A 12,426-nucleotide genomic window follows, 5' to 3' on the forward strand; every position below is an offset into this window, starting at 1 on the left:
GTTCGAGGGTGTCGGTCGTTGGGGTTAGGTTGGGGTTACTAATTTATATCTATATTATTACTAATTTATATTTAAATTAAATAAAGAGAAAGATGAACTTGTTTAATTTAAATAGCTTATACATTTAGAGAATAATATTGAAAATATTAGGGAAATTTAAAAAATTTTTTAATATTAAAAAAAAATATTTAAAAATATTAATATGTATGTCGGATTAGCACTGGGAGTAGGGTTGTGGGCGTCAAATGAATCTTCACGGGAATTAACCATTGGTACGGTACACGCAGGTGTAGTTTATTATAATAATAGAGTTATTACAGTCTTGACAATTGATCACGACAATTGGCACTCGCGACACTAGTGACGATGGTCTCAGGCCCGACAACGAATCCGCGGCCAACGGGATCACAAAAGAACGTGTCGGAGATGAAAGGAAAACCGGAGCCTTCCCTTTGCAATTTTGCGAGAGTCTTCTGGTGCTTTAGCCTGGATTTTGTCATAGCTGTAATTAAGCAATTGTTGTCATTTGTAATTGTTCGATATATGTGATGGCGAGGGTGGGTTCGAGGTGGCAGCTGGTCGCCGAGCGTAGCCGCGGTCACGGGATAAACGTTTTGCCTGACGAAGGTGTGGATCGGTTGTATTGTTCTCCCTAGAAATCACATAGAATTGTACTTTGGAGATGTCGATAGAATGGGACACACGTTGTATTAGGAATCAGACTCCAGACAGAGGCTGCCTAGCAACGACGTTTGGATCTTTCTCGATGCTTCCAAAGAGTATACAACAAATTCTTGGCAGAGTCTGCCTAGCAGCGGCGATTGGAAGCTTCTCGATGCCTCCAGCGAGCATATAACGAACAAAATGCAGTGGTACAGCGAAAAAGATTTTCATCAGATATTCATTCGTGTGATCGCCTTGGAAAGTGATACATCGAGCAATTTACCGAGTGCCTCAGCAATCGTATTTTTTTTGTGTTTAAATTATTCTACGCATAGTATAGAGTTATCCCGTTGACCGTGGATTCGTTTGGAATCATTAGTTAAACTTATCATTTGTTAATCTTATCATTCATTAAACTCAATACTCATAATATTTTGTAAAATCTTGTATATTCGCGTAAATATAATCTCTGTTTCATAAAACGATGGCTAATTCAAACGAAGAATCGTTACACGCCTTAAATTCTAATGTTAACCCGACATATACATATATATATATATATGTCGGAGATGAAATGAAAACCGGAGCCTTCCCTATGCAATTTTGAGGAGGCCTTTTAATGCTTTACCCCAGATCTTATCATAACTGTAATTAAGTAATTGTCATCTGTAATTGTTTGACATTTGTGAAAAGCGAAAGTGGGTTCGAGGTGACAACTGGTCGCTGAACGTAGCCACGGTCACGGGATAAACGTTTTGCCTGACGAAGGTGTGGATCGGTTGTATTGTTCTCCCTGGAAATCACATGGAATTGTACTTTGGAGATGTCGATATAATGGGACACACGTTGTATGAGGAATCAATCTCCAGACAGAAACTGCCTAGCAACGGCGTTTGGATCTTTCTCGATGTTTCCAAGGAGTATATAACAAACTTCTGACAGATATTGCCTAGCAACAACGATTGGAACCTTCTCGATGTTTCCAGCGAGAATATAACAAACAAAATGCAGTCGGATTACGAAAAAGATTTTATGCAGAGAGGCATTCGTGTGATCGCCTTGGAAAGTGATACATCGAGTAATTTTTTCCGAGTGATTCAGCAAACGTATTTTTTTGTGTTATAAAATTGTTTAAAGTTTTCCCGTTGACCGTGGATTCGTTTGAACCCCGGATCATTGTTTATAGCGTAAATTAAATTCAATATTTGTAAATTTATCAATCGTTAATTTTCATTATTCGTTAAATTAGTAAATCGTAAGATATATTATTCGTTTCTTATTGTTCGATAAAACTTATTATTCTTTAATCTAATTAATAATTTAATTTATCATTTGTTAATCAATCATATCATTTATAAAAATTCATTATTCATAATATTTGTAAAACCTTGTTTATTCGTGTAAATATACTCTCTGTTTTGTAAAACAATGGCTAATTCAAACGAAGAATCGTTACGCGCCTTAAATCCTAATGTTAACCCGACATATATATATATATATATAAAATATATATATATACATGTATATATATATATACATATATACATATATACATATATATATATATGTATATATATATATATAAATAATATAATAATAAATCAAACTTGCTCGAGCCTGCTTGAATCTCTGTATCATTGTATCATAATGTGAGAACTTTCACAAGCCTAAATCTTGGCAGTCTGACGATCGAGAATATTGCTATCGGAAGAATCGCTCTCATCCGTAAACAAGATATTTCCAAGTATTGCGTTATAATTTTCTTTGCGGCTAACCATCGAATATTCGTCAAACGACATAATTTCGCACACGGCGAACCTTATAACGTACACCTTTTTGGCGTATTATTTTTCCCACTTTTTTTTTTTTATTAACGTGGAGGAAATCCGCACGGACACCAGGTCGCTTCTGGGAAAAAGCGGCGTGGTAGTGGCAGACGCCAACGGTACCCGGGGGCCAGGGATTTATTTCGTCGATAAGTTAGGTTATTAAACTTATGTTCTTTCATTGAAGACATCGATGGACGCTGTGTTCCAGAAATAGCCAATCACACTTGGCGAAGCATAATAGTAATTTACAATAACAAATACTTAAGAATGCCTAATTTTGTTAAACATAGGGTTCAATTTACAATTATGTAAATATTACTTCTTGAAAGTAACTTCTTAATCAATTTTAACAAATTTTGTAAAATCATGTAATAAATCTTTTTATTTATCGGAATAGTTAATACACAAATAAACACTGTACATATGTCGTGACAGAAATAAAGAGAGAATTCATATTTCTAGAACAGTCATATTTATGATAACATAAAAGCTACCATATATACAATAATATAATTTCGCATGCGAAAACATTTCTTTCGTTTCCATAAATCCCATGATATTCAATTTTTATCGTTGTAATCTGTGTTATTGTTTATACGTCTGTATTTATCTCTGAAAATTCTCGCTATTCAAATGAATATGAACAGAACGAAATGATGAAACCACATTGTAGCAATAACAATGCGATAGAATAACAGTTTTATATTGTGAATAGAAATAGTAACATGGTGCAAAAATGAGTAAATATACGAATTAAATTTGCTCTTAATCAACAAAACTAATTACTTATTCCAATGGTTGGCTTTGGCAAACTGATTCGACTAAGCAATTGATTACCTAATGTATCACAACAGCATAGAAATATTAGTTTGACGTCAGTAATTTCTGCACATGATTAATACATATTTGGTCAGACAAACATAACATGGCTGTGTGACTGCAAATGAAAGGTTCTATTATTTCTGTTCAATATCTCGCGTATTATATATTAGTATATAATTGTAATTACGTAGTAATACAAATGGGAATAAAATATTTGGAATTCTCCATCTTCGAAGAAAGATACCAAGTTGGAAAATTGTATTTCTAATGATTTGTACCAATTTATATTTTTAACGAACGTATATACGTGTCAGTATCAATGGTATACTTTAATAACGTGTGACACGTAAGGGTAGAAGTGTTAAAAATATCTGTAGACTACTTTGTTTTAGAATAATAAAATAAGAATTAAAATATTTAATTTTTTGATTCGTCAAATTTAAATTTATTGTTACTCGTATCGATTCACAAAATCATAAAGGTATGTTTTGTCAATTCCACAGGATATACACCATGATAACATATTTCAAATAATTCGTCAATAAATTATTATTACAATCAATTTTTAATTAAGTAGTAGATAACAAAAAAATATGGAATACAATTTTTTCACACAACGCATTGTTTGAGAGAAAAATAATAAGCCAATTGCCAACCGAACATGTTCAAACTGTATTTTTTTCAAAACGGGACCTTAAGCTAAAAAGCTTTATTTCACATATTCGACTTGTTCTTGTATGTGGTATCAGCACCTAGTCGGATGCCCGCGTTATGCAGGACACTCTGATGGCGTTGAACGCAACGATTCAAATTGAACTGAAAAGTCGTTATGTTTTTAGAGGATTTGTAAGAATGATTAATAGATATGATTGTATGTACAATTTTGTAGAGTACAATTAGATTTGTAAGTACAATTTTAACAAGCTGTCTTAACAAGATCTTTATGAACACATCATACATCAAATATGATACATGCAAAGTATGTATAACATTTAAGATACATGTATGTATGTATAGTGGAAAACAAAACTGTTCGTACAGTTGGAATGTAAAAATAAAAAGAGCAATATTTCCTACATTATTCAAATATATGTAATTGTACACCATAAGAGACATTTATATAAATAATGTAATTGTATAATAAATACACACAAAACATTGACATTATTTATTGTTAGGGAAAATTGTCGTTTGTAATGATCGAGTTTATTTTATTGACCAGTGACTCATCGGCTTATTTTATTTTTGCCGAGCACCCGCGTTTTTGTGTCTTGGCGGCAAACTCGACCTACCCAGTTTTTGCTTTACCTTGGTCTAGGCTTTAGAACACAGACTTACTCACACAAGAGCGACATACATTGTTATTTATTTAATATTAGTAATAATTATATAAATTAAAAATAAATTTTTAAAAAGATTTTTTAATAAAAATTTGAATAATTTATATTTAATAATAGATATAAAATTTATTCTTATTTAATATATATGTATATAAATATAATTTTAATAAAATTATTTAATAAATAATTTAAATTATCATATTATTATTATTATTATTATTTGAAATAAGATTATTTAGATTAATAAAATATTAATTATGTTTAATTTGTAAAATTAAAATTTTTATTTTTAAAATTATATTTTAATATATTATAAATATTATATTTATTAATAATACATATATGTAATATCGTGATGTAATATGTTCACAAAAAGTGGACAATAGAGATGTTAATCAGACAGAAAAGACGATTGTGGCTTAACTTGAACTATTCACACCAAACGTACAGAAAACAGCGCAATCCACACTCTCTCGGCAACGCCACTCGCAACCTCCGTCTCCGCTCGACTCGCACTCGGCTCCTCGACTCGCACTCTCGTTCTCGACTCGCACTCTGCTTTTCGACTCGCGCTCTGTTTCTCGACTCGCACTCTGCTTTTCGACTCGCGCTCTGTTTCTCGACTGACACTCTCTGGCCGTTGTCGCATTCCGTTGTCCTTTTCCTAGGCCCACCGCACACTTGTTCTGCAGACGCTCGTAGCCAGGGTCACGTAGGTCTTTTCCACGAAACTATGCACTTGAAAAGACCGATGACACATTGATGGGCCCGACGGCGCCTCGGCTCTCGCGACATTGTTCATAGTTCGCCCGATATTTCCCAGGCCTTTCGTCCACGATACTACATATATAATATAATTATATATATATAATTTATTTAAATATATTTACATTTAATAAAATTTTAATTAAAAATTATATCATGTATATATATATGTATATTAAATATATTAATTATATAAAAATTTTTTTAAACTTATCGATAGGGTATGAACCTATAAGCTTAATTTTAGCTTATATATATATATTTTTTTTTAAATTAAAATTAAATTTGCTTAGTTAATAATATAATAATTAAATTGCATTTAATAGTAATTTAAATAAGATATATTTGATTTTTATTTAATAATTATGTTTGCAGAGGATTATGTTTTAGAGGATTATGTTTTCAGAGGACTTGTGTGTAGAGGATGGTTGATCGTGAGATTTATTAGACAAGATTGCTCGTTGTTGAAACCTTCAAGTATATTTTCAAATGATTAAATAAATAATTATAGATAATGTTCGCAAAGACGGTAGATACTCGTAGATACTGATCCATAACTCTCGTGAACTCCTTACGATTGCGTCCGTTTAAACTGGTGTAGTATAAACAGGTCGGGGGAGAGTCGGAGAATTCAAATTCGTCTTTGTTCGACGGTTCGACGGTAACGTAACGGCGACATTGTTTTGCCCGGAGTTTATTTATTAATATATTATGTATGTCCTAACGATCTTGATACTCCGAAGCAAAAAAACAACAACATGATTTGAAATGTTCTCTAGCTCATGTACCGCTGCGTGTACTTTCAAGGAGCAAAACCGGCACAGTTCCGCTTGTGACGCGAACGGAGATTATCGTTTCACTTTCTTTAACGCATTTTTGCCATTGAAAGACACTAATTTCTGTGACTTGCTTTATCTCTGTTATAAATCTCTCTTTATATTTAAAATTTTATAGTTTTTGTGCAAACGTAAAACGTAAGTAAATATTAATAAATATTATAATAATATAATATAATGCTATATAATAATATTAATAAATACTTTGCTATTTACTTATTTTATTTCCATTAAAGTGTATTGTATTTTTCATTGCATTACTTTCATTTTTATTTAGTGTAATAATAAATGCATACGTTAATATTCATTGGCATTAGTGTAATTGTAAGCTTCACTGTAAATTTAATAAAATTTATAAGAACGGAATTGTTAAAAGGGTATATATGTGTAATTAAACTAGATTCTATTCTCAATGTTACTTCATTATTTTATTATTGTTTCATATATATATATATTTTTTTTTAATTTACATGTGCTTCTAAGTTAATAGAACTAAACACATGTGTATGTATTAATTGCTATATACGTCATAATTTCAACCATAATATTAAATTATGGTATGTATTATTAAAAAGTATAGTTTAATGTATATATTAAATACATATCATTTATTCGTAGATTTTAAATATGGATACTGGATCAAAGAAGGAGATTAATGAAATGATTACCAAATCAGTCCCTGGCCCTTCAACTACAAAGAGGCCGAAAGTTTTGAAGGAAAAAGGTTGTCGCCGTAAAGAGACTATCCCAGAAAATGATATTATCAATACTGATAATACAGTAACAGATTCAGCAGTACATGATAAAACAGAAAATAAAGATGTAAAAACTGGGGATGTGCTGGAAACAACAATTGACCGAACAAAAAGAAAGGCTGCAATAAAAGCTGCAATTAATATTAAAAAGCAGCAGTCAACGTCACTTGTTACAAAATTACGAAGGCTATCTCTTGATGATGACAGTAATGTAAATGTTTGTGTCATATTATGATGAAATTTAATACTTTTAATCTTATGTTACTAATCTTATCTTATCTTATGTTACTAATCAATACTAACCCTTATATGTAGTACCCAATAATGTTTGATATCGGTTAATTAATACGTCAAAATCTAATTGCTTATATAATTGTATGTACATTGTGTATATAAATACTACTATAACGTTGTTAAATATATTCTAAATTTTTAGAGGAAACGTGGAGGCCGACCTAAAAAAAAGGAAAGTGCTAGAAGTAGTTCAGATGAAAAAAACGCAAAAGGTCCTACAAAACATAGTAAAACAAAAAAGAATGTTTTAAGCGAAACAATTTCAAAAGAAGATGCAATACAGCCAGAAAGGATTGAACCATTAAAGTCTTCAATGACAACAAGAGATAGTAATATAAAGAGAACTTTTTCACGGAGTGAAAACACGAAGGGTAAATATTCTAATATTATTGATGATACAGTAATTCCATCAGCAAGAAATGATATTGAAGATCCTTCAATGTGCGAGGATGCACTTGAGAAATTTACTCCTCTTATGAATTCCACGATGGACATCAATTCTACTTATACGCAGAAGATGATGGACGCTACCGCAATTGTAGAACCTTTATCACCAATAAAATCAAACGAAACGGTAGTAATTAATAGAAACTTGGCTAGTAGTACAGGAAAAAATAATGAACCTAAATTTACATCACGGTCGCCAATAACTCTACAGGAGGAGGTTCAGCAGCTGAATCAAGCGATTGGACTCACCGAGTTCGAAGAATTATTCGCAGAAGATGAGCCATCCCGTGAAAGGGAAATGTCTAATAGAAACATGACGAAACAGGACATTCAAAATGAAATGAAGAAAAATGTGCCCGTAAGAAGGAGAATCGAGGCCTTTGAAAAAGAAAAAATTTCAGAAAAAGCCATTGTTCAAAAACTGGCACGAAGATCTGTCGAAAAAGCAAAAAAAATCTTATTAGCGAAACAAAAGAAGGAGACTCGGATGATGACATTGCAGGTAACATTACAAACAGTATCAAAGTATTCTTCTGTTATAAAAACACAAGCTATTATTCATTCGATATTTTATCCAAAATATAGCTCCAAACAGTAAGATCCACCTGACGACCTGACGACGACACATCGGACGATGAAGCCAGACCAAGTCGTACAATTCCACATTAGGCGCAATGTAAGTGTTGTTTTACTTAATGAGTTAATAAACATTATAATGCATGGAGTACTGGAATTTTTATCAATTTTAGCGTACATACGCGAAAATGAACTTGCAATGCAACGATAAATTCCGAAGAAAGCAGTCTATAAATTCTTTGATAGAAGAATGTGCACACCAGATTTAACTGAAATGTTTGAAAATATAGATAGGAGTAGATTACAACGCACGTCCAGTGCAATATGGAAGACACCACCGCGTTATTCCATGATGGAAAACGAATAGAAGTTATAATTTGTTAAACTGAATGTTGTTGATTTCAAATTGTGCCTTGGAGCAGGAATACTTGCCATACCTTGCGTGTAATATAAAAATGATGTTACATTGCAACTATCGTTAAAAGATGTATGTGTTCTTAAAATATACCAATGAACGTAAGACTATTTCACTTTTTATACTTTAGAATGATCATAGGCATATATTACTTTTATTATACTAATCAAATTTTACCATTTTTTCGTATTTATATGTATCTTCTTAAGAATTAATAAATAAACCAATTAATAAATAATTGTTTTGGTACGACTTTTTAATGAGAAGTAAATTTTATTAGATTTGCCTTATTATCACTGTTGTGTAATAATTCGCGAGATACTCTATGCTTAGCTACGCTAAGCGAGATACGCTAATATACTCTATACTCTATGCTTTATACCGTTCTTTTGCCCGCTAGTTACCTTGTACGCGAACTTTTTATCGCTAGTGGATTGTAAAAAGCTCGAAGCGGCGGTACCAAAACATAGTTATCTTCTATTAGCAAATAAAATTCTATTTTTGATGAAATTTAGTAAAAAATATTAAAGTATCCGAGGAACAATTTCTTTTGCCTGCAAAAGTCTGCCTAGTATCGGCGTTTGGATCTTTCTCGATGTTTCCAAAGAGTATACAACAAACTTTTGACAGAAATTGCCTAGCAACAACGATTGGAACCTTCTCGATGTCTCCAGCGAGCATATAACAAACAAATGCAGTCGTATAGCGAAAAAGATTTTCATCAGATATTCATTCGTGTGATCGCCTTGGAAAGTGATACATCGAGCAATATAGTCGTTATTTTTTAGCTTTGCCTCTATTTGATCTTCATCTTATCTGCTTACGCGCTTAATAATAGAACTAGGTTTGGTCTACGTAAAAAGTAACTTCTTTTTATTAAGACTCATATTTATTAAGATTTAATAAGATACAATTTATTAAGATACATGTAACGAAAGGCAGGAAGTAGTAACATTTTACGTGAATTTGCATGGATCGAATATGCTGATGTGCTTACGAATAAGAGAGTATTGATCGATAATTATTAAAGCCAATTGTTTGTGACATGGGAATAAGCAAAAGTCATTTTTAAGTTTAAAGATCTTTAGTTTAGTATTGAAATGTGTTTAATGTATTTTAGCAAAAGTAGATAAAATAGGAATATTAAAAAGTTGTGTTTGGAAGACAAAATTTGACAAAAATGATGCATATACAAATGCTATCTGTGGTCATTAATATATTTTTTCGTTATCGACAGAACATTTTCCCTTGATTTTATTGACATACTGGATTAATCACTTCTTTAAGTTACTCGTTCTTGAAACAACATCAAAATCGTATATTGTTTCGTGCTAAAAAATCTACTAAATCCATTGACAGTGAAACGATATTTCGTATACGGTTCTTACAAGAATTATTATTATTTAAGACTTAGGAAAACGTATATACAGTAGCCACGCACACTGTGCGTATTTCTGGCGCGCGTTTCCGTTCAGTGACAGTACTTCGGCGGACTGGATTGCCGAAGCGAAAGGGTTAAAAAAATACGATAAAATCACATGTAGCTCTCTATTTGTCTAGTCGCTTTTGTAGCAATATCACTATGTCCTCTGACATACTTGAGGTTTCTTACAATTCACAAATTAAATGAACAACTGTGCAAGCGAAATCGCTGCTGTAGAATCCCCGCTTCTGTAGAATCAGTCGTATGGATTTCAAAATTTAGTGTGTCGCCGGGATTAGCGTTATCCAAAGTACGCCACAGGAATAGAACATAAAGATATTTCTCAAAATTTGTTATTGCTGGTATGATATTGCTGAAATACAAGGCTGCAGTTTCGTAATGTCGTCAAAACATTCAGTTCTTTTTTGGTCAGTCACTTTTCGCGTGCTTTGTATTGCTCTGTCGAATTTGAAAGTTTCTATTACGATAGCGGATGGTGCGAAAGACGCAAGTTTCTAGTATTTTAGAGATGTCTGAACGTCAGCTGCGTGATTATGTAACAAAAAATGGAGATATCCACTGAAATATTTTAACACGCAAGAGATTTCATGTTAAGACAATACACGCAAAGTAAATACACACGAATATAATAGTATATCCCTTTCGATGTCATTCGATTTTTGTATCATTCATTTTTTCCCCGATATATTTGAGCGATTCGAGATAAACAGGATACACTTCTAAACAATTTCTCTCAAAAGTGGCAGGAATTAATATTTTTTTATTCTGAAAACAAATAACTCTGGAAATATTGAAGATGTAAAAGAATAGGAAGCTTAAAATCCGTTCACTTGTCGATGCAATGAGCAGAACAATACATATTTGCGATAATAAGAAGAATATCTCTAATGATACTTTTAATACATCAAAAGGCAAATACTATAAAAAGATTCGACGCGCTCTTTGAATACAGCTACTATCAAGATGTATAAACATTAGAACACATAATTAGCCTAGATCGTGTCGAAGTAGTAAGTACGTATGTACTTTTGACGAATTTTTAAATTCAAAATTCTTTTGAAATCACGTTTAAAATACAGTTATTCTTAGAATATGATTTAAAATATAATCTTCTTTTTACTTTTTGCGTAATTTATTACGCAAATCATTACTAAAGAAAGTTACTTTCCAGTTGTGTTACAAAGTAATCCACTTTGTATACAGGTATGTAATAAATTGCCAGAAACTTTGATGAGAACGAACTTTTTATTAAAAAAAGTGACATCTTTCATGTATGATTTCCTCTTCAATCTAATATTTGCTTGGTAGTAGTATATCAAATATTTTTGAGCTAAAAGTAAGTAATAAATATTCGGTAGGTTTATATGCGGAATGCATAAATAATTGTTATGAATATTGAAAGTATTACATTTTTCTGTCTAAATCGTTTCGGTTCAATTTGGAAAATCTTATTCTGCGTGTGCAATTAATACCAGCAGCATGTCAACTCTAAAGTTTCATATCACGAAAAGAGTTTATGCAAAAGACGAATAAGAGTTAAGTTTGACATCGAGTAAAGAAAACCCAATTTGAAATTGATCTAACAGTGTTTTTCTAAATTATTTCTAGGTATTGTTCAATTTGTTCTTTTCTCAATATTGTTGGATTTAATTATCGCAGCGTCATATTTACGCTAATATCTGCTTTTTAAGCATAATTTTAATATACAATAACATGATCTATAACTCTTTACAATTTATATTTTATCATGGCATATGTTTTATAATATTCTCCGGCTTCTTGTAATTTTTATTCATACCTATTCCACGTGTATCATGTTCTCTTTATTAACTTGAAACGTTTTACACGCACAGGTGTACGCGAGTACTATCAATTACACGTACATACAGAACTTCCTCAAGCTAATATTATCAACTCTAGAGCTATTAATAAATGTTCATAAAGGGGATACTTCTTCACGACATGTAGTTTAATAGTTTATTAACACATTGACTGCCACGCGTGTTTTCAAAAAAATCTGCGTCAGGCCACGCGTACAGCAGTACCAAGCGTTCTCTGCTAGGTGCTCCTATCGATATTTTAGTAATGCGAATCGCTCAAGTGGTGGTCTCAAGAATGATCTTTCGTTTCGCTTGTTCGCTACATTAAAACCGCTAGCTGTTGTCGAATATAACGAAGGAAAGTGTGGTATAGATTATTCCGATCAAATGGTTTCTTATGCCACCACAATTAGAAAAGGA

The 12,426-nt window shown here is 31.9% G+C and overlaps 1 protein-coding gene across 1 annotated transcript; it reads left to right on the top strand.

Moving 5' to 3' along the window:
• The first annotated feature begins 6,867 nt into the window (after positions 1 to 6,867).
• LOC117162469 (uncharacterized) lies at positions 6,868 to 8,892 on the top strand. Its single transcript, XM_076626866.1, has 5 exons — positions 6,868 to 7,221; positions 7,447 to 7,878; positions 7,963 to 8,253; positions 8,337 to 8,427; positions 8,501 to 8,892. Exons 1-4 carry the CDS (start codon positions 6,883 to 6,885, stop codon positions 8,358 to 8,360), a joined length of 1,086 nt encoding a protein of 361 aa, XP_076482981.1. The 5' UTR covers positions 6,868 to 6,882; the 3' UTR covers positions 8,361 to 8,427; positions 8,501 to 8,892.
• Positions 8,893 to 12,426: the final 3,534 nt, after the last annotated feature.

This window comes from Bombus vancouverensis, unplaced genomic scaffold, assembly GCF_051014615.1.
Source record: "Bombus vancouverensis nearcticus unplaced genomic scaffold, iyBomVanc1_principal scaffold0034, whole genome shotgun sequence".
NCBI classification, from domain to species: Eukaryota; Metazoa; Arthropoda; class Insecta; order Hymenoptera; family Apidae; genus Bombus; species Bombus vancouverensis.